At 42.2% G+C, this 24,201-nt stretch overlaps 1 protein-coding gene across 5 annotated transcripts in view; it reads right to left on the bottom strand.

Moving 5' to 3' along the window:
• Positions 1-24,201, bottom strand: part of nap1l4b (nucleosome assembly protein 1-like 4b) — a 136,533-nt gene that overhangs the window by 96,309 nt on the left and 16,023 nt on the right. For all 5 annotated transcript variants that reach the window (XM_070899753.1, XM_070899757.1, XM_070899756.1 and 2 more), the window contains exons 2-3: positions 11,263-11,296; positions 3,719-3,786 (exon numbers count right to left, since the gene is read on the bottom strand). In XM_070899753.1, the coding sequence (XP_070755854.1) occupies positions 3,719-3,786; positions 11,263-11,279 (85 nt within the window). In that variant the 5' untranslated portion in view covers positions 11,280-11,296. The remainder of the gene's footprint in view (positions 1-3,718; positions 3,787-11,262; positions 11,297-24,201) is intronic.

The raw sequence follows: 24,201 nt of genomic DNA, 5'->3' as shown, positions 1-24,201 counted from the left end.
TATATTTTTTTATTAAACCCTAGGTCAATTTAGAAAGGAAAGAAAATCTGGTATATTCTTCCCCAACCCCAAAAAGGCGATCAAAATGATTTCCAGGAGATCACTATGACCATGAGGCACATCACCAAATACCTCACCTATCTTTCGCACACTATAAAAACCTGCCCAATTCGCTCCTGAATGCTTGCAGCAAATCTGTGCCAAAGGTCCAGGACAATGAAAAAGAAAACCCAACATCTAATCTAGTTCTATCCTTATGTAGCATAAACTCATGTCCCTTGGTTCTCCCCAACCTATTCAATGCAAATAGTCTATCTATATGGACATAGTCTGGTCCCGTAATTATTTTCAAGCTCTCAAATATTCCCAAAGTATACATTCTCTGGAGTAAAAAGATGCTGCTCTGAGCCAATTGTGGAAACTAAGGCCTTTTAAGCTAGGTATCAGTGACCCTCAAACTTTCTAGGGTCTTTGTATCAACCATCTGATAGGACCTAAACTGGACAAGTATCCTAGATGAGGCCGAACTAAGGTCTTGCATGTTTCAGCATGGAAGACAACTTTGTAGCGCATTGAGGAGGTACTCGACATGATATGGTGGGAGTCAGTGTTAATGACGTCATAAGAGGTACTTCTGTCTTTCAGATGAGAAGTTAAGCCAAGTCTGCTCTCAGGTGGACGTAAAAGATCCCATGGCACTATTTTGAAGAAGAGCAGGGGAGTTATCCCCGGAGTCCTGGCCAATATTTATCCCTCAATCAACATCATTAAAAAAAAGATTATCTGGTAATGATCACATTGCTGTTCGAGTTTGCTTGTGCGCAAATTGGCTGCCACGTTTCTCACATCACATTACACTCCAAAAAGTACTTAATTGGCTGTAAAGCGCATTGAGACGTCCGGTGGTCATGAAAGGCGCTATATAAATCCAAGTCTTTCTTTCCTATACCTGACAATTCAAAGTTGTTCTTTGCATTAAAAGGAATGAATTAAGCAATGCAAATAAAAAAGGGAATTTATGTGCTTAAAAATGTGAATCATATCATTTGAATTGAGCAATTCTGAATTAACATTGTGTTAATTGGAATGCATCTGTTCTGGAAAGATGTGATTTGAGTTCAAGTGGATCAAACTCATGCCCACAAATTATTCATTAGTACTCGTTATAGATCAAGAGGTCAAAATAGCTTCAGACAGTGCTTTCATAATATGAATCGTCTTTGTCCTGGACTGACCCAACTGCTGATGAAATCCTTATCCATATCTTTGGCATTATTCCAATGCTCTCCTGACCATCCTCCTATCCTCTACCCTCTGAAAATTTCAGCTCCTCCAAAATTCTGCTACTCATATCCCAACCTGTACTAAGTCCCATTCACCCATGCCAACATACATTGGCTCCCGGTGTCCCCCCTCCCCCAATTTAAAAAGTCTCATCCTTAAATTTAAATCCCTTCATGACCCTTCTCTGTAACCTCATCCAGCCCGACAAGCTGCCTCCTCCTCACTCAGTTCTTCTGCATCTCCCCATTCTCCCCCCGCCCCTCTTGTCCCACCACTAGAGACTATCCGTGCCTTCTGAAACCTATACCTCACGCTCTAGAATCTCCTCCTTCGTCATGGAGAAGGGACTTTGATAGTCCTTGCCTTCCAGAATGATGCTGCAGTAGCAGTGTTGGCTGATCAGAGCAAGCATGGTAATAGTCCAGTCAAATCTAGCAATGATTCACTACATTTGCTGTGCATCAAGTTTTGATTTCAGGAAGTCAAAAATTAGGATTGTACCACAGGAAAGGCAGGGGTGGAAAACAGCGAGCGATTTAGTGGGAATGAGGTCTCAAACACAGAGCCAGGGGAGCAGTTCAACAGCAGCAAGTGTTGCAACAGGTACAGCCCAGGGGAGGTTGGAGTTTAAGAGTGAATTAGTAAGGATTTAAAAAATATTTTGTGTGTTTGCAATTAAAAGAAAAAACACAAATGCAGGAAAACTTGCGACAGAAAATGCTGGAAATGCTTACAGGCATAAGAAATTAAGGTAAATTAACAGTTCAGGTAGGGCTCTTTATGTAGTTGCCCATTTTCTGTTTTTACTCTGTACAAAAGGCAGAATTAGTGCAGACTGCAGCTGTATGAGAATTTGTTAGTGACTGCTTTAACAACTCAAACAACCTCAACTCCTACTAGGGCATCTGCAGCAGCATTCCTTGCTGTTGCCCAACCTGAAGACAGAGCTTACTCCAGTGAATACCTTCCATCAAACATTCCCGGACCTAGTAAAATAACACTACACATCCACACTATCTTTTACTGTGTACATGCATGAAAAGGCTAATAACCACCAACTTCTGTTTTTTTTTTAAAAAGGTAATCTGCTCCCTCAATGGACTGCATGAAATTAAGATGTTAACGGGACAGCAATAAGATCAAGGCGTTCAAACCAGAAAGTATGAAGTCCTAGTTTTAGCCGAGCTACCTACCCTAATCCCACTGGGAAGTACAATTTTCCCCAGGAACAGGGGGGTGATGGGGGGTGGGGGGGGGTGAGGAAATGGTTTTGCGCACAAATTTTGTTCGTGCTCATCACTATTCCCTGGTGACCTCTGTTGGAAAGTGTGTGCATGGGCGTGATCGGGCTGAGCTGCGATGCCCTCCACAGTCAAACAGCTTGCCGGCACTCATCACCCAAGGGCGCACAAATAGCAGGCTATTTAGTCAACTCACAGCAGAGCTGCCACTATCAGTGCCTTCAAAAATGGATAGTAAAGCAAGAGAAAACAGGAAAAGGAGTATAACTGTGTACAGGGATCACGCCTCCAGAAGGTAAAAATGCACAAGTCTCATGGAAACAGCATTCCATATACAAACAGAATAATGAGTCATGCTGCTAAAATACTAACTATTCACTCTAATCTGTCATAAAATCTGATCAGTGAGGTTAAAAGAACCTTCTGCAGGTGAAGCAACAGAGAATCAGTTTGGACAGTCTCAATTCAATAACCAGAGGAAACAAACCCACAACACAAAATTCACCAACATGTTGCTACACATGTAGCAGTCTCACCTAAACTAATAGGTCAAACAATTAAGGAAAAGAGACCATCGTTGGTGGTGTAGTGGCAGCTCGTTTTGAGACAATATTTCAGACAAATGGTTAGTGAACTGAAATGTTATTTGCTTCGCATCACATATCAGCAGTCAGAAGCCAAGACTATATTCAATGCAGAACCCACTTACTCAATCTTTCCCCATCATAAATACTCAAACGTTAAAAGATTTAAGGCAAACACACAGCTCAAATAAAGTGTAATTGTTACTCTTTTACTGATGCAAGAACTCATTGTGCAGTCTAAAAACATTAAACATTCATAAACAACTTAAGTCTAAATTTTGTGTCCAAAAAGATATTAATTTTTCCAAAACCAAAACTGGTTATGTAATGTTCCAAACTAGTTTGCTTCTCCCAATGGTGCAAGGGAGACTCTGCAGACAGTCAGGGTTTAATTTGGCACTAGAATGGAACCCCAAGTCTGAGGACTGACAGGAGGTTACGAATAGTGCAAACCAGATGTACACAGAAGAGCCAGGCTAAACTATAAAAGGGAACAAAAAATTTTTTTCACTTTTACAATCTTTAATTTCATTTTAAAAAGTTCCACGTTAAACTATTTTTAAAACCAGTTAACATTTAAATACTCCAGCCCAATGACAAGAACTGTACCTTTTCCTTTGATTTCAGCTGGCTGTTTTTCCATCCCCAAAGGTTCTACAGAAGCATCATCCCCTTTACTGAAACACATAACAGTATGGTCAGATGGGCTATAGATCAGCAGTAGTGCAGGAGAGCTATCAAATACAACAGGAAGTGGATTTAACCAGGTCTATATTTTATCATGAGCAAGCAGTTTCTGCAGAGAGCACGAGCAGTGGTCCATGAAATGCATTCCAACACAATACCCCTGTTAAACTGCTCTTCAAAATCAGTCACATACCAGCTTGGTCTAAATACTGGGAGTACATTTGGGGTATAAAATTATACTTAATGCCTCATTTCAAAACTGTTTAAACACAGCATCTAAAAACAATGTTTCTATCTCCCCATCCTCATCATTCTTGATTTCTTGAACACTCTGTCTTGCATGTTTAAGCAGTGTTATAATGGCAATGAGCAAACATACCAGGAGGAATTTCTGAGCGTTAATTAACCAGATAAGCCAGCCGTGGCTGGTAGGCTAGACTCCCAACCGGTAAAGTATCTGTACATCTGTCCAGTGCTTCACTACAAGTGACTAGAAACCATTGCCTTGGTTTTGAAGAAATTCATCAGTAGCACCACCATTATCGCAGCCTCCCGTCGTAAATTACTTGAGACCAGCATGATAGGGTGGAGTTGGCTCCAGCTGAGGTGCATCACAAAATCTACAGGCATGATTTCCAGTCAGCGCACAGGGAACATCAATGCTAAAAGTCTTCAGTACAGCATGCATATCCTGCAAGTGTAACATTTCCTTACTTTAACATTATGCCATCCTGCCTAAACTTAGTTATTATGTGACAAAGTCCTCTTACTTGAACTCCAGGTTAGCTGACACTATTCTCGAAGTTACACATACCTTAAAACATTTTTAAAAATATCGGCCTTTCCCCCAATGTTCACTCATGCCACATCTCAAACTGGTGCCCTAGTCACCTCCCCACTTCTCTTGCCCGGTGGGATTTCTCTCCTTGCCACTTCTTCCTGTCACACTGCTCCCTTGTTGCATTTCTACCTTTTCTGCGCACCAATTCACTCCCGTGTTTCCACTGTGACCTAGGAACTGACCAAATCCTATAAACCTTCGACGTTAGAAAGAAAAAGGAGAGGCAATATAAACTATCAAAATGCATCACTTTGCACTTTTCTGCATTAAATTTCATCTGCCACATGTCTGCCCATTTCACCAGCCTGTCAAGTGATAGACCTGGTAGGAAGAACGAGGAGAGGCAATATAAACTAACGGGTACAATCTTAAAGGGGGTGCATGAACAGTGACCTGGGGTATATGTGCACAAATTGCTGAAGGTGGCACGTAGAGAAAGCGATTAAAAAACATACGGGATATTGGGCTTCATAAATAGAAGCAGAGAATACAAGAGGGGAAGTTATGAACCATTTATAAAACACTAGTTCGGCATCAACGGTAGAATTGCATCCAATTCTGGGCACCGCACTTTAGGAAGGATGTGAAGGCCTTCGAGAGGGTGCAGAAGAGATTTACCAGAATGGTTCCAGGGATGAGACACTTCAGTTATATGGATAGACTGGAGAAGCTGGGGTTGTTCTCCTTAGAGCATAGAAGGTTGAGAGGAGATTTGATAGAGATGTTCAAAATCATGAGGGGCGTAGACATAGAAACATAGAAAATAGGTGCAGAAGTAGGCCATTCGGCCCTTCAAGCCTGCACCACCATTCAATATGATCATGGCTGATCATTCACCTCAGTACCCCATTCCTGCTTTCTCTCCATACCCTTTGATCCCTTGATCCCTTTAGCCGTAAGGGCCACACCTAACACTCTTGAATATATCTAACGAACTGGCCTCAACAACTTTGTGGTAGAGAATTCCACAGGTTCACAATTCTCTGAGTGAAGAAGTTTCTCCTCATCTCGGTCCTTAATGGCTTACCCCTTATTCTTAGACTGTGAACCCTGGTTCTGGACTTCCCCAACATCGGGAACATTCTTCCTGCATCTAACCTGTCCAATCCAGTCAGAATTTTATATGTTTCTATGAGATCCCCTTTCATTCTTCTAAATTCCAGTGAATATAAGCCTAGTCGATTCAGTCTTTCTTCATATGTCAGTCCTGCCATCCTGGGAATCAGTCTGGTGAACCTTTGCTGCACTCCCTCAATAGTAAGAATGTCCTTCCTCAGATTAGGAGACCAAAACTGAACACAATATTCGAGGTGTGGCCGCACCAAGGCCCTGTACAACTGAGTAAGACCTCCCTGCTCCTATACTCAAATCCCCTAGCTATGAAGGCCGACATGTCATTTACTTCCTTCACTGCCTGCTGTATCTGCATGCCAACTTTCAATGACTGATGTACATGACACAAAGGTCTCGTTGCACCTCCCCTTTTACTAATCTGTCACCATTCAGATAACATTTTGCCTCCATGTTTTTGCCACCAAAGTGGATAACCTCACATTCATCCACATTATACTGCACCTGCCATGCATTTGCCTAACCAGTCCAAGTCACCCTGCAGCCTCTTAGCATCCTCCTCACAGCTCACACTGCCACCCAGCTTAGTGTCATCTGCAAACTTGGAGATATGACATTCAATTCCTTCGTCCAAATCATTAATGTATATTATAAAGAGCTGGGGTCCCAGCACTGAACCTCGCGGTACCTCACTGCCTGCTTTATCCCAACTCTTTGCTTCCTGTCTGCCAACTAGTTCTTGAGCCACGTCAATACATTACCCCCAATACCATGTGCTTTAATTTTGCACACTAATCTCTTGTGTGGGACCTTGTCAAAAGCATTTTGAAAGTCCAAATACACCACATCCACTGGTTCTCCCTTGTCCACTCTACTAGTTACATCCTCAAAAAATTCTTGGAGATTTGTCAAGCATGATTTCCCTTTCATAAATCCATGCTGACTTGGACCGATCCTGTCTCTGCTTTCCAAATGCGCTATTACGTCTTTAATAATTGATTCCAACATTTTCCCCACTACCGATGTCAGGTTAACTGGTCTATAATTCCCTGTTTTCTCTCTCCGTCCTTTTTTAAAGTGGGGTTTTATTAGCTACCCTCCAGTCCATAGGAACTGATCCAGAGTCTATAGAATGTTGGAAAATTATCAATGCATCCACTATTTCTCGGGCCACTTCCTTAAGTAGTCTGGGATGCAACTATCAAACCCTGGGGATTTGTCTGCCTTCAATCACATCAATTTCCCTAACACAATTTCCTGACTAATAAGGATTTCCTGCAGTTCCTCCTTCTCACTAGACCCTCGGTCCCCTCGTATTTCCGGAAAATTATTTGTGTCTTCCTTCGTGAAGACAGAACCAAAGTATTTGTTTAATTGGTCTGCCATTTCTTTGTTCCCCATTATAAATTCACCTGATTCTGACTGCAAGGGACCTACATTTGTCTTCACTAATCTTTTTCTCTTCACATATCTATAGAAGCTGTTCCAGTCAGTTTTTCTATGTTCCCTGCAAGCTTACTCTCATACTCGATTTCCCCCCTCCTAATTAAATCCTTAGTCCTCCTCTGCTGAATTCTAAATTTCTCCCAGTCCTCAGGTTTGCTGCTTTTTCTGGCCACTTTATATGCCTCTTCCTTGGATTTAACACTATCCCTAAATTCCCTTGTTAGCCACGGTTGAGCCACCTTCCCAGTTTTATTTTTACGCCAGACAGGGATGTACAATTGTTGAAGTTCATCCATGTGATCTTTAAATGTTTGCCATTGCCTATCCACCGTCAACCCTTTAAGTATCATTCGTCAATCTATCCTAGCCAATTCACGTCTCATACCATCAAAATTACCTTTCTTTAAGTTCAGGATCCTAGTCGCTGAATTAACTATCACTCTCCATCTTAATGAAGAATTCTACCATATTATGGTCACTCTTCCCCAAGGGGCCTCGCACAACAATACTGCTAATTAATCCTCTCTCATTACACAACACCCAGTCTAGGATGGCCTGCTTTCTACTTCGCTCCTCGACATATTGGTCTAGAAAACCATCCCTTATACACTCCAGGAAATCCTCCTCCACCGTATTGCTACCAGTTTGGTTCGTCCAATCGAAATGCAGATTAAAGTCACCCATGATAACTGCTGTACCTCTTTTGCACGCATCCCTAATTTCCTGTTTGATGCAATCCCCAACCTCACTACCACTGTTTGGTGGTCTATACACAACTCCCACTGGCGTTTTCTGTCCTTTGGTGTTCTGCAGCTCTACCCATACAGATTCCACATCATCCAAGCTAATGTTTTTCTGTACTATTGCGTTAATCTACTCTTTAACCAGCAATGCTACCCCACCTCCTTTTCCTTTGTCTATCCTTCCTGAATATTAAATACCCCTGGATGTTGAGTTCCCAGCCTTGGTCACCCTGGAGCCATGTCTCTGTAATCCCAATTACATCATATCTGTTACCAGCTATCTGCGCAGTTAATTAATCCGCCTTATTACAAATACTCCTCGCATTGAGGCAGAGAGCCTTCAGGCTTGTTTTTTTTTTTAAAAACACTCTTTGCCCCTTTAGCATTATGTTGTAATATGGCCCTTTTTGATTTTTGATTTCTCTGCCCTCCACCTTTCCTCATCAGCTTTCTACCTTTTGCTTCTGCCCCCATTTTACTTCCATCTGTCTCCCTGCATAGATTCCCATCCCCCTGCCATATTAGTTTAAACCCTTCCCAACAGCACTAGCAAACACTCCCCCTAGGACATTGGTTCCAGTCCTGCCCAGGTGCAGACCGTCCGGTTTGTGCTGGTCCAACCTCCCCCAGAACCAGTTCCAATGTCCCAGGAATTTGAATCCTTCCCTCTGGCATCATTGAAGCCATGTAGTCATCTAAACTATCCTGAGATTACTACCTTCGAGGTCCTACTTTTTAATTTAACTCCTAGCTCCCTAAATTCAGTTTGTAGGACCTCATACCATTTTTTTATCTATATCGTTGGTACGTATATGCACCACGACAACTGGCCTTTCACCCTCCCCCTCCAAAATGCCCTGCAGCCGCTCCAAGACATCCTTGACCCTTGCACCAGGGAGGCAACATACCATCCTGGAGTCTCGATTGCTTATCTATTCCCCTTACAATAGAATCCCCTACCACTATAGCTCTCCCACTCTTTTCACTGCCCTCCTGTGCAGCAAAGCCACCCAGCCAAAGAAACTGTTCCCATTGGTGGATGGGTTGAGAACCAGAAGACATGGATTCAAGGTGATTGGCAAAAGAACCAAAGGCAACATGAGGAAAAAAATTACGTAGCAAGTGGTTAGGATCTGGAATGCACTGCCTGAAAGGGTGGTGCAGGCAGACTCAATCGGGACTTTCAAAAGGGAATTGGAAAAGTACCTGAAAAAAAATTGCAGAGATACAGGGAAAGGGCGGGGAAGAGAGACTAGCTGAAGTGCTCTTGCAGAGAGCCAGCACGGGTTCTCGACAGGCCGAGTGGCCTCCTTCTGTGCTGTAACCATTCTATGACTAATTTTATCAAGGCAGAGTGGCCAGAGACAGAGTAGGTGCAGGCATGGATGGCCACAAATGTTTTTCCTAGCACGGAGGTGAAAGCTGTGTGTGTCTCATAATAAATAAAATTATGTGAGTGTTAGATCTAGTTATATATCCAAAATGGTACGTCAGTGTTGGATCTAGTTATATATCCAAATGAATGCGGCTTTTTAAAAATTGGACATTACAGAAAGGATTTCTGCTGTTCACACTAGAATCAGAAAAGAAACAATAGGTGATGCAGTATGATGTTCCGCTACAGTCAGGGACTTGTCGTGGATTCCACACATACACACCAAGCACACCTTGGGGCAGGCCATTATTACACTAATCCTTGCTCCATTCTGGCATCTTGAAAACAAAACTCAATTCTTAAAAAAAATTATAAATGGGATCTCAAGAACTGATTTCTTTGTTACATTTGTAAAAACACCTTCAATTTAGTCAGACTAACAACGTATAATTAATTCTATGGAAAGGTGAGATCATAAATACCAAATCCTTTCCATCACTAACTCTAGTCAAACACGACAAGGTGGAATTAAGACGTTAATGTATTTACCACAGCACCAAAGCAGCAGTTTAAAAAAAAATAAAACATGGGTGAGATGGGGGGGGGGGGGGGGGGGAGACGAGATTAGTTTTAGGTCATAAAATCTCAGCAATTGTGTCACTGTCTTTAGTAGTACAGTGCACCAAGTGTAATTCGCAGCACACCTCCGAGTTGCTCTCCAGCCCTGCTCCATGTGCCTCTGGGCTCCCATTCAGAGTACCCAGCTGAGCTACAGTTCAGTGTTGTTGTTCTTCCTTCAGCAAAAGGCAGCAAGGGAATGCTACTGAGAGGCAGGATTACCTTAGCTTCCAACAAGTGAGAAATGCCTTCGTAAATTTTGTTCAACTGTTTTTTCTTTTCGATGCAACTATTTGTACTGCACTTTTTTGACAGACAAGTGTCTATCAAGCCCCGCCGCCACCCCCTCCCCACCGCCCGTACTACACTTTGTTGACAGACAGGCGACAAGCCCCGTCCCATCAAGCTCCGGCCCCCACTCCCGGCCCTAATCATTCCCTGCACGTGGTGCTGAGAAGCAGGACCAGAGACCCCGACTCTCTCCTCCTCCTCCTCCTCCTCCACCCCACCCTTAGCCGGCCTGGGCCCCGAGAGTGGCTGGGTCGGTGGGGGGGGAAGGGAAGAGGAGGAGGGAAGAGGGGGTAAGGTACTTGGATTGGGGTAAGGTAATTGGACTGGGGTAAGGCACTTGGGCTGGGGGAGGCACTTGGGCTGGCCCTTGCTGTCTTCTGGGAAGCTCTGTCACTTCAAGTAGGCAAAGTGGATCGAGTTACAATTTGCAAAGTCAGCGAGACCTTGGGATGGGTGGTTCCAGTTACACATTCCTGTGAAACTTCAGGGTGTGATTTATTCTCCAAGGGGACCAATCAGAAACCAAGGGTGGAGCATGTTGGCCATTTTTGCAGTACAAATAAGCACGTCCTTTTCTTTTCCCCTCCTCCCTTGGGGAGTACCAGGCTTTCACTTGTTGAGTGCTCACATTGAAACGATTAAAATCAAGTGCTCACTGTGTGGGAAAATTACAGATATAGATCCGCATGATGTCACATTGTGGGTCAGCGTGTTGTCCCATTTCTGAAAGTGACGCTTCAGTAAGGCGTTGGCTCGAATTGTTGCCCTCAACCAGTAAAACGGGAGTATAGGAACAATAAATTTAAACAAAATCATCTGACGTTACATGGATCCGGACAGTACCCTCTGCAGCTACTAAAGATGGCAAGAGATTATAATCCAAATCATTTTATACTGTAATCTGAATTAATTTATTGAATCCCACAACATAAACTACATTCGATCATCCACAATTATCAAGCTACAAATTCTGTAGTAACACATTGGGGAATAGTGATTGCTGTTATTTTCATCTTTCCCAAATTGAACTCCATGTAGCATAATTACAAGCAACCAAGTTAACGGCATCAATTTGGCTTACCTGTTCTTATCAGCCATCTTTCACGGTGATCCACCTAGAAAAAAAAAACAGGGAAAACATCCATTACTTTTACAGGTACATAACTCAAGTGCGGTTAATCTTCAGTCATAATGCAACCTAACATGCAGCTGCATAGGATGCTTAAGGGAGGAAAAGTGACCATGAATGGGGCAGGAAATTGAGCCCATAGTGGTCAGAAAATGTAAGCAATCCCCAAGACTTAAATAATAGTTAAGATGACTAAAATTTAATCCACCATATTGCAGGGTATAATACCCATTCTAAAGCAACTATTTTCTCTGTTTCAAGAGATGCATCTTCGATGTCAAGTACAATAGGAAAATTAGAATTTAGGAATATAGATTGAAATCTAAAATCTTGTTTTCATTGTTGATAATGGCCCCGAATTCGCATACGCCTAAACCCAGAACTTGCGATCTGTCAAGAGGAATACGCATCTGGAAGAAAAGGGCCCCCAGAGGCGGAGAATTGGGATATTTGCCCAACTTCTGCCCAGCGAGTGCCCGTGAAATTCTTACGATTGATAAGGCAGAAGACCTGCTTTATCAGCGCAAGACTTTTAAAGAACAGAAAAATAAAAAAATTTCAATAATTTAAACATTTAAAACCTGTGAAATAAGTTACGTTTATTTTTCGACCCTTTAAAATATGTAAATTTATTTTACAAAAAATTATGTTTTAAATAATTAAATTCCATTTTGATTCATTTTAAATATGTGATGTTTTTGTAATTTATTTTAAATGTTTGCATTTTTGGGGCATTCCCATTCATAGTGATTCCGTATATATGGAACTCATCAAAAGTATGAATGGGAAAACCCCTACTTTGATTGGTTGGACTGGCCCATGTGATCCCAGGGTCGTGTGCGAAGTGCCAACGTCCCTGGGATACGCGGGCCTCTACGCAGGCCTTCGGTAGAGGCCCAGGACCTCAAGTCTCCGAACCCAGACCACCAGGTAAGCTCGTAGATATTTTTCAGTTTGGAGGCATCTGCCCGTGGGAAGCCTCCAACCGCAAATTCTGCACGAATATAAATGTAATGCAGCAGCTCAGAGTGTAAATACCACACTGAATTCCTTAAACAATTATAAAATGCGCAGCAAGAACTGAAAAAAATTACTTTTTGATGCTGCTTTCATTAATCTGGAGTAAATTGTGAAAGGGAGTTGCAGTTTTTTTTTTAAAGTGCCAAAAATATTCTCAGAGACTGCACAAAATAGCTGTGCATGATGCAGCGACCCATTTGTTGCTAGTTTTCTCCCCTCTTTTCTTGAAGGGTTATGATTCCATAGGACCAACAGTTGTCCTATGCCTTGCCTAACTGGTAACTAAGCCACTGGAGGAGTTTAAAAAAACAAATTTAACAGAAGCAAAAAGTTTTTTAGGAATGACAAATGAATGCAATGCATTCCATGATCAGATCCACCTGCCTCACCAGTTCTCTGCAGTAGTCCATTATGGACAGCTAGCAATTAGTTAAATTGATTAATTTATCATCTACAGGCAAGCTGGGAGAAATTTAGAACTCAGCAGAGGAGGACATAGAAACATAGTAACATAGAAAATAGGTGCAGGAGTAGGCCATTCAATGAGTTCATGGCTGAACATGCAACTTCAGTACCCCATTCCTGCTTTCTCACCATACCCCTTGATTCCCCTAGTAGTAAGGACTTCATCTAACTCCTTTTTGAATATATTTAGTGAATTGGCCTCAACAACTTTCTGTGGCAGAGAATTCCAGTAGAGTGGACAAGGGAGAACCAGTTGATGTGGTATATTTGGACTTTCAGAAGGCTTTCGACAAGGTCCCACACAAGAGATTAATGTGCAAAGTTAAAGCACATGGGATTGGGGGGTAGTGTGCTGACATGGATTGAGAACTGGTTGTCAGACAGGAAGCAAAGAGTAGGAGTAAATGGGGACTTTTCAGAATGGCAGGCAGTGACTAGTGGGGTACCGCAAGGTTCTGTGCTGGGGCCCCAGCTGTTTACACTGTACATTAATGATTTAGACGAGGGGATTAAATGTAGTATGTCCAAATTTGCGGATGACACTAAGTTGGGTGGCAGTGTGAGCTGCGAGGAGGATGCTATGAGGCTGCAGAGTGACTTGGATAGGTTAGGTGAGTGGGCAAATGCATGGCAGATGAAGTATAATGTGGATAAATGTGAGGTTATCCACTTTGGTGGTAAAAACAGAGACAGACTATTATCTGAATGGTGACAGATTAGGAAAAGGGGAGGTGCAAAGAGACCTGGGTGTCATGCTACATCAGGCGGTTAAGAAAGCAAATGGCATGTTGGCCTTCATAGCGAGGGGATTTGAGTACAGGGGCAGGGAGGTGTTGCTACAATTGTACAGGGCCTTGGTGAGGCCACACCTGGAGTATTGTGTTCAGTTTTGGTCTCCTAACCTGAGGAAGGACATTCTTGCTATTGAGGGAGTGCAGCGAAGGTTCACCAGACTGATTCCCGGGATGGCGGGACTGACCTATCAAGAAAGACTGGATCAACTGGGCTTGTATTCACTGGAGTTCAGAAGAATGAGAGGGGACCTCAGAAACATTTAAAATTCTGACGGGGTTAGACAGGTTAGATGCAGGAAGAATGTTCCCAATGTTGGGGAAGTCCAGAACCAGGGGACACAGTCTAAGGATAAGGGGGAAGCCATTTAGGACCGAGATGGAGGAGGAATTTCTTCACCCAGAGAGTGGTGAACCTGTGGAATTCTCTACCACAGAAAGTTGTTGAGGCCAATTCACTAAATATATTCAAAAAGGAGTTAGATGAAGTCCTTACTACTAGGGGAATCAAGGGGTTTGGTGAGAAAGCAGGAATGGGGTACTGAAGTTGCATGTTCAGCCATGAACTCATTGAATGGCGGTGCAGGCTAGAAGGGCCGAATGGCCTACTCCTGCACCTATTTTCTATGTATGCAATTTGATCGGTTTATTTGGTTACATCGATAACAGTTGACAAGGTTACAAAATACATGGCAGAATACAATTCTGGCCAGCACTAACTAGAAACTATATAATGGAGCATTACAGTCTTTTCATTCATACGATATGGGCGTCACTGGCAAGGGCAGCATTTATTTCCCATCCGCAAGTCTTTAAAAAATCTCTGAATACCACAAACAAATTAACTGGTGATTCATTCATTTGCTGTCTGTGGTGCCTTGTGTTATGCAAATCATCTGCCATCTTTGAAAAAAAAGTGATGACACTTCAAAAGTAATCCACTAGTTGTGAACCACTGACATCAGGAACATAAAAGGGCACTGCATAAATGCAAGTTTTTTTCATTGTCTGAATGGCTATTTAAGCAGGCACCTTCAATGTTTAATTTGTGTAAATATTAATTTGAATATTTAACTACAAGATCAAGTGACACACTAATTTCAATTCCATCACCCACTTCCAATGTTTTTGACCCAATTATTTTCTCTCCCATTTCATTTGCCAATGTTACTCTTAACTTTCCCAGCTATTATTTCTATCCTAAATGAAACATTTCCAGCATCTCCATTTTGATTAAAATGTATGTTTTTAAATAGCCTTTGTCCCCTAAATAAATCTCAAGATTTTTGGGAGAGTTCATGACCACTGGTCAATGAGCTGGTACAAGAGGGCAGTTTCCATAAGCAGACCAAGTCTATAAAACAGAACCTGCGTTCTTAGGGGGGTCCCATGAGAGGGCTGTTTGATGCCATCGAACTTCGACCTGCCAACTATAGGACATTGTCCATCATCTTTTCTCCAAAATCTAGCAAATACTATTATGTTCAATCTAAAACTAAAAATGATTTTAAAGCAATCTAATGCAGAAACAAGACACAGCAAGATATAGTACAATGCATAAAACAATTAAGGCAAAATGGTCGAAACGCAAGTCTTACAGTCTGTTAATCTGCAAGAATTTTAGATAACGGCTTTGTAGAATTTTTGATGCAATAAAATTTTTGAAAGATGCAATTCTTGTTAAGTCTCATGCAGAACTGAAGATGCCTAGAGGTCTCCACACCCCAACCACCAATAAACGAAGGAGTTGTCACATCGATCAAATTGAAAGACAAAATGGCAAACTTTCACTCTCATACCTATCTCATAAGAACGTCTTTCAATTTCTTGCGTTATGCTTTATGCCATCAATTCTGCCATTTAATCATCTACTTTATACTCAAGCAACACAGCTGAACTGTCACCTCGTCTCTACCGATGGTGCCTGATCCACTGAGTATTATCAGGTTATACCTGGTCAAAGCATTAACTAAATGCAAGATATGGCAGATGGATGGAATCAAACAAAAGCAGATAATATTGGAAGCACAAATGTATCAGGAAGGATCTATGCAAACAACTTGATATTTCAGGCTTGCACCCTTTGTCAGAACTGGAAGGTACTGCAGATGAACTGCATTTCAAAGGAACAAAACAAGGGTAAAGAAGAAAAGGAAAGTAGAATGTCTTATAATCATAGGCAGTCCCTCGAAATCGAGGAAGGCTTGCTTCCACTCAAAAAGTGAGTGCTTAGGTGACTGAACAGTCCAATACGAGAATTACAGTCTCTGTCACAGGTGAGACAGACAGTCGTTGAAGGAAAGGGTGGGTGGGGAGTCTGGTGTGCCGCACGCTCCCAGCACCCTCCCAGATGCTGCTCTTCCACTTAGGACAGTCTTTGGCCAGGGACTCCCAGGTGTCGGTGGCAAGTGGAAATAGGAGATGGTCAAGTGGCAGATGTATACTGTATAAGCACGAGACAATAGAAGGCATAATGGTAGAAATCAAAGAAATAAAAAGGCAAATGTGGGACATAGATTTTCCGCAAATAGCTCAAGGCATTGAGAATCAACAAATGAAAGACACACAAAAAACTGGCTTCAGTGGCACAGGAGTCAGAGGAGAAAAAAAAGCACATCACACTAAGGGAGTAACCCACACTGCCAGCAAGGTTTCTCCACCCCATTCTCATAGAATGCCTCCCGTGCTGTAACCAGTCATTCGGGCCCATCGAGCCCGTGCCGGCTCTCTGCAAGAGCACCTCGGCCAGTCCCACTCCCCCGCCCTTTCTCCATAGTCCTGCAAATTCTTTTCTGTCAGGTACTTATCCAACTCTCTTTTGAAAGCAGTGGTTGAGTCTGCCTCCATCACCCTTTCAGGCAGTGCATTCCAGATTGAATCTCTGTGTAAAAAGGTTTTTCTTATGTCGCCTTTGGTTCTTTTGCCAATCATCTTTAAATCTGTGTCCTCTGGTTCTCGACCCTTCTGCCAATGGGGATAGTTTTTATCTACTCTGTCCAGAGCCTGTGATTTTGAATACCTCTATCAAATCTCCTGTCAAACTTCTCTGCTCGAAGGAGAACAATCCCAGCTTCTTCTAACATCTAGAAAAAGTGTCAACCATAACTCAGTGTTGCCCGAGTAAGAAGGTTGCGGGTTCAAGTTCAACTCCAGGATTTAAGCACATAATAGAAACATAGAAAACAGGTGCAGGAGTAGGCCATTTGGCCCTTTGAGTCTGCACCACCATTCAATAAGATCATGGCTGATCATTCACCTCAGTACCCCTTTCCTGCTTTCTCTCCATACCTCTTGATCCCTTTAGCTGTAAGGGCCATATCTAACTCCCTCTTGAATATATCCAACGAACTGGCCTCAACAACTTTTTGTGGTAGAGAATTCCACAAGTTAACAACCCTTGAGTGAAGAAGTTTCTCCTCACCCCTGGTTCTGGACTTCCCCAATATAGGGAATACTCTTCCTGCCTCTAACCTGTCCGGTCCCGTCAGAATTTTAAATGTTTCTATGAGATCCCCTCCCATTCTTCTAAACTCCAGTGAATACAGGCCCAGTCGATCCAGTCTCTCCTGATATGTCAGTCCTGCCATCCCGGGAATCAGTCTGGTGAACCTTTGCTGCACTCCCTCAATAGCAAGAACGTCCCTCCTCAGATTAGATGATCAAAACTGAACACAATATTCCACAATAATCTAGGGTGACACTTCAGGGCAGCACTGAGGGAGCGACGCTCTGTCAGGAAGGGTCATCTTTCAGATGAGATGTTAAGATGAGGCCCAGTCTACCCTCTAAGGTGGATGTAAAAGATCCCATGGCACTATTTCGAACAGCAGCAAGGGAATTCCCTCCAGTATCCTGGCCTATATTTATCCCTCAACCATCTTGAAAACATCTTGAAAACAGACGATCTGGTCATTATCACATTATTGGACCAGTGTGCTACCACTGCCAATCACTAGTTCTTGGACCCGTGTGCAATTTGACCCGAACAGCAAGTGACTGAAATTGAAGTTTAGCGTCAGTCATTGCTGAACGGTGATAGTCACAAAGTTAGAGGCTCAACACTGAACTTGCACTAAACAGTGAGCGGAAGGGAGCAGAAAATTATTCTAGAAAAGATACAGCACAATTATACTGAGACAACTGTTAAGTATAATTTCTGGCTTCTCTCTTTTACTGACTACCAACTTCATTTAAGTTCACTGTACACATCTAGGCACAGGTGATGTCACAGTCATGTCTGGACATATTTCACTACTGGTAATAATAAAGAAAGATGGTCAAACACTCAATTCATGCAAATATATTTTGTGAAGCACAACCCTGCCAAACACCAATAAAACATAACAGGTCAATTTTTTTAATACTGAAGGCTGGAGAAACATTGTGCATATCTGAAAATTCCCAATTTTAATTTTAAAACAATTTTAAGATTCCACTGTTGCAAGTCCATAGTGACATCACTGCATACAATTTGACTTCCTCGTATCAGCGCAGCAGGATATTAGCTCATTGTGGCCGGCCCATACCACAGTAATGAATTCTAGGCAGTGGTAGCATTGTGTGCTTTCTCAGCCAAATTTTGAAATTCTAATACAACCTGAGAAAACAGTCCAATAAGAAAAAAGATAGAGACCACCAAGTGACTACAGAAGAAACACTGGCAAAAGTATCATAAAAGGTGTTGCAATCAGCAATAAGCTGCTGACAAACAAGACATTGTGTTGGTCAGGCAATCTACAGATAAGGCCCTTAACTTGGTTTGAAAGAAACATAGAAAATAGGTGCAGGAGTAGGCCATTCGGCCCTTCGAGCCTGCATTACCATTCAATATCATGGCTGATCATGCAACGTTAGTACCCCATTCCTGCTTTCTCTCCATACCCCCTGATCCCTTTAACCGTAAGAGCCACATCTAACTCCCTTTTTGAATATATCTAACGAACTGGTCTCAACAACTTTCTGTGGTAGAGAATGCTACAGGTTCACAATTCTGAGTGAAGAAGTTTCTCCTCATCTCGGTCCTAAATGGCTTACCTCTTATCCTTAGACTGTGACTCTGGATCTGGACTTCCTCAACATCAGGAACATTCTTCCTGTCCAATCCAGTCAGAATTTTATATGGTTCTATGAGATCCCCTCCCATTCTTCCAAATTCCAGTGAATATAAGCCTAGTTGATCCAGTCTTTCTTCATATGTCAGTCCTGCCACCCCGGGAATCAGTCTGGTGAACCTTCGCTGCACTCCCTCAATAGCAAGAATGCCCTTCCTCAGATTAGGAGACCAAAACTGAACACAATATTCAAGGTGTGGCCTCATCAAGGCTCTGTACAACTGCAGTAAGACCTCCCTACTCCTATACTCAAATCCTCTCACTATGAAGGCCAACATGCCATTTGCCTTCTTCACCACCTGCTGTACCTGCATGCCAACTTTCAATGACTAATGTACCATGACACCTAGGTCTTGTTGCACCTCCCCTTTTCCTAATCTGTCACCATTCAGATAATATTGTCTTCCTGCTTTTGCCACCATGGTCCTGTATTTAACAGCATGCAGAGCTGTAAAGTGGTCAGGGAATTCTGGTCACATCAAAAGCAATTGACCATCTATAATTTTAAACATATGGGGCTAGAAATTCGCCGACTTTGTGACCAGGTTGTCACCGATATTTCACCATATTTAACAAAAACCCGGTCGGCGGGAAATTCAGTGACGTTTTGCGGCAGCGCTTTCCACATACCGCTTGAGAGAGGAGTGCCACCGTGCAAGACCCGAAATAGCTTGGCTCTCCGTACCCGTATTCTGCGCTCAGAATACCGACGGAGAAATCTGTCGAAGAAGCCCTGCCAGCAGCGGTAAGTATGAAGACCTGCATACAGGTAAGTTAAAGTTTATATTTTTAAATTATTTTTCAGTGATTCGATAGATAAGTGTCTTGTAAATGTTTTGTGAATGTATTTTTGTTTTTTCCCCAATTTATTTTTTGGTGTTTTGCCACCCTCCCAAGGCACCTCTCGCAGTGGTACCGGCCTCTGACTAAAGTTGCCAAGGATCGCGGTTTGCGCCGCCGATTTTTACTGCTGCGCAAATTAAAGGTTGAATTTCCGGCCTGATAGCAATAGCGAAAACGGTAATTTTCGCAGAAAAAATATTGTTTGCTGAAAACCGAATTTCTAGCCCACAGTACATAAATGTGAAAGGGACTCGTATGAGCCAGTTAACCAAAGTTTGAACACAGAAAAGAGGTGTCCATTATTTCCCCATACTGCTTCTGTAAAGTGCCGTGGGATGTTTCTTCTACTTTAAAGGTACTGGATAAATGCAATCTTATTGATGCTCACATTAGTCAACACCAAAAATGCAATTCAAAAAAACATTTGTTTCACCAAAATGATGCTTCGTACATACTATCCACAAGATGCACTAGTGATTTGGACAGACACTTGATCAGCTCCGCTGGGCAGGCCACATCGTCCGTATGCCAGACATGAGACTCCCAAAGCAAGCGCTCTACTCGGAACTCCTTCACGGCAAACGAACCAAAGGTGGGCAACGGAAACATTACAAGGACACTCTCAAAGCCTCCCTGATAAAGTGCAACATCCCCACTGACACCTGGAAGACCCTGGCCAAAGACTCAAGTGGAGAAAGTGCATCCGAGAGGGCGCTGAGCACCTGGAGTCTCGTCGCCGAGAGTGCAGAAATCAAGCGCAGGCAGCAGAAAGAGCGTGCAGCAAACCAGTCCCACCCACCCCTTCCCTCAATGACTATCTGCCCCACCTGTGACAGAGACTGTGGTTCTCATATTGGACTGTAGTCACCTAAGAACTCATGTTAAGAGTGGAAGCAAGTCTTCCTCGATACTGAATGACTGCCTATGATGATGACATTACATTACAATCTTAAAGAAAATACACTATTATTTGTAGAGATATTTTTGCACAGCTCCTAAATCAACGATGTCCAACGCAGATTGTATCTGAACACTTGTTCAGTGTTAAGCGGACACCAATATCCCACCATGACAGTGTGTAGAAGAACCTGTTGATGAGATATCCTATGGATGCGATACATTTAGATTTCAGCAAGTCTTCGGATATCGTGTCACAAGTGTTTCATCCACAAGGTAGGAAGCCATTAAATTGAAGCTTGGCTTCGGTGGATGAAAATTTTGCTAAACCAAAGAAAGCAAATGGACTTGCAAGTGGAGCTACATTGGCATGGTAAGAAGTCATAGGTTGCGAAGGGAATCAGTGCACTGCTGTTTATAATGTATTGGACTGATTTTATTCTGGAGACAGAAACAAAGCTGTCCAGGTTTTCAGTGACACCAAATTCAGAGGGGCTTCACACAACAGAAAATAAAAATAAATCTGAATAGGTGGGAAGAGCTGATGAGCACCAAATCACATTTAATTGCTGCCGTTCCAAACTGAAAGACCGTTTACATTGCTTCGCTCCTGTTCTGCCTTGAACTCTTCCTATCTTGCAGTCACATATACTGCAAGTTGCACAGCTGTCTCCCAAAAGTTTTTTTAAAAAGTGTGTTTAGAGGAATAATCTTTATCTGTTAACAGACGTGCTAGTTTGAAAAGACATACAGTACTTAAAAGAGAATCAGTGCTCCCTCAAAATTTAAGATAAGATTTGGTAGGTTTCCAAAGTGTTTGCAGGTGTAAATTATTCGTTCATCCACTATCCTTGCCAAGCAATTTGAAAACCAAGTTTGGCACCACACTAGATTGACACTCCATGCAGTGTTAAACTGAAGCATTGGAGGACTATCCCCTCAGGGTAGTCTTACTCCATTTCACTCCAGATTTAGTGCTAATTTAACATTACTGTGTCGTGGAAATCACTTTGCACCAATGCTAAATTTAGTATAAATGCATCCTCAAGCAACAAACTAGCAAGTTCCAACACAAATCCTCTAAACAAATTCTTGTTATAACTAACTGAACTGGGCCTGTATTCACTAGAGTTTAGAAGAATGAGGGGGGTTCTCATTGAAACGTATAAAATTCTGACGGGGTTGGACAGACTGGATGCGGGGAGGATGTTTCCCCGGGGCTGGGAAGTCTACAACAAGGGAATCACAGTCTCGGGATACGGGGTAGGAAATTTGGGACCGAGATGAGGAGAAATGTTTTCACTCAGAGGGTGGTGACCCTGTGGAATTCTCGACCACAGAAGGCTGTGGGGGCCAAGTCACTGAATATATTTAAGAGGGAGATAGATTTCTGGGAGAAAGCGGGAATATGGTGTTGAGATAGAGGATCAGCCATGATCATATTGAATGGCGGTGCAGGCTCGAAGGGCCGAATGGCCTACTCCTGCTCCTATTTTCTATGTTTCTATGTTTCTAAGATGATGTTGCATGGCTTCGGTCCTGGTACACAGGTTCACACTGCAGAAGTGTGGATCAGAAAATTAGATGAAAGGCTGATTTCTATGCCAGATTCTCCAATCTGCGTTCCCATAAAGTAAGGTTCTGCAATGGGGTTGATTTACACACCCCGGAAATCAAAGCTCGATTGTCTTACACAGGTATTAATTACATAGAATCTAGAACACAAATTCGGTCCAATTGGGCTATGCTGGTATTTATATGGAGTATTTCAAGCATTTTCTGCTTTCATTTCAGACATCCAGCATCTGCAATATTTTGCTTCTCTCCCCTCCTAATCTTTGTTCGAGAAAAGAAAGCCGCCCTGCTAAATCTAACCTGATAGTTGTATCCTCTCAATTCAGGTAACACTTGTAAATATATCTGTACTTTTTCCAGTGCTTCAATATCTTTTTTGTAGTATGATCAGACTGCACACAGCATTACAACGGTGGTCTAACCAACATGCCAACTCTAAATAAATTAAACATTATCTGTCTGCTTTTGTATTCCATTCCTCGAGAAATGAACACCAATGCTTTCTGTACTCTTTACGGCTTTATCAACTTGTGCTGCTACTTTTAGTGATTTAAAAACATAAGAATTAGGAGCAGGAATAGCCATATAACCCTTCAAGCCTGCTCCGCAATTCAAGAAGATCATGGCTGATCATCTCAACTCCACTCCCCTCCCCTCCCCTCCCCCCCACCCTCCTCTGATCTCCATATCCCTCAATTCCCCCAAGTTTAAAAATCTATCTCTGGCAGCTTTGAATATATTCAGAGACTCAGCATCCACACATCCCAAAGATTCACAACCCTGAGAAATTCCTCCTCAGCTCAGTCTTAAATGGCCGACCCCTTATCCTGAGACTATACCCCCTAGTTCAATACTCTCCATCCAGGGGAAACAACCTGTCAGCATTTCCTCTGTCAATCCAAAGAATCTTGCAAGTTTCAATGAGATCACCTCTCATTCTTCTAAACTCGAGTGTACAGGCCCAATCTCTCCTCTCGGACAACTCCATCTGCAATAATAACTGGACATTATTGTCCAAAAAATGTCCAGTTTTTGGACAATAATTCCGGTTTTCAGAGGACGTTGTACCTGTATTGAATTTCATTTTCGATTTATTCATTCACTCCACAAGCAGGTTAATGTCTTCCTGTACATTGGTGCATATATATCCAACCCAATATTTTATATATATATATATCCAACCTAAAATTTGCATTATATGCAAATTTCATCACACCTCCAATTCCCCAAGTTCAAATCATTTATGTACATGGCAAACAGTAGTCCCAGCATGGGACACCACTTCCCCATTAAACATAGCATCAATCTATTTGTCACATCAAACCACTAAAACACAGCAAAACTAATCTTCAGCAAGAGAGCAACAGAACCATTGAGTCCTGAGACAATGGGGCTGCGACTGAAAGAACAGCACACTTTATGTCCAAGAAGCAAATATATCTTGTGGTTTTCCCTGCAGCTCTGTTAAAATGTGCAGCAACCCATGTGATTGGCTGACTGGATTCCACCATTGAGAAGCAACCATTTTTGTAACTAGATTTTTTTTTAACGTTTTAAACGTAGTGGAATATCAGGAACGGAGAATTCTGCAGCTATGGGTAATTTCAACAGCAACTGACAGGCATCGGGTTTTGGAGCTGGCTATTTGGATTGCAGTCTTTTCTGGTCCTATACTTTCTATATCTTTGTAGCTAAGACATCATGCCTTTAAAAAAAGTAACATTTGTTAAATTAACTGTATAATACATTAAGACTATGTATAACAGCTTAATAATGAATTTGAAGTATAAAATGTGTTTTGAGATCATCTGCAGATACAATAGACTGAAGTCCATTGCATTTTTACCGCTACTGAGATCAACACCATACAATCTAAATACTGCAACCGTCTCAAAAATGTTAGTCAAATTATTGTAAGTTCATTTTTTTTTTTAAATAAAGCTTTAAATGAGTGTTTAAAATTCAGCAGTTTTCAAAGCACTGCGAGGGTTTGTTGTACAGTACAACACTTTCTGGGCATTGTGTGTTTCGGTAACTAACCCAAATCATTCACATTCAGAACCATGTTCACAGTGGCTGAATCGGTTTCCTCTAATCCCTACAGAACAATGCGGCTTTATAGAGTACAATAGCTTCATGCAATTTTAAACCAAATTAATAAAGTCGGGCCGGCGCTAAACATTTCACTG

Source organism: Pristiophorus japonicus, chromosome 14 (genome assembly GCF_044704955.1).
Source record: "Pristiophorus japonicus isolate sPriJap1 chromosome 14, sPriJap1.hap1, whole genome shotgun sequence".
NCBI lineage: Eukaryota > Metazoa > Chordata > Chondrichthyes > Pristiophoridae > Pristiophorus > Pristiophorus japonicus.
This window is presented reverse-complemented; position numbering and strand designations above follow the sequence as displayed.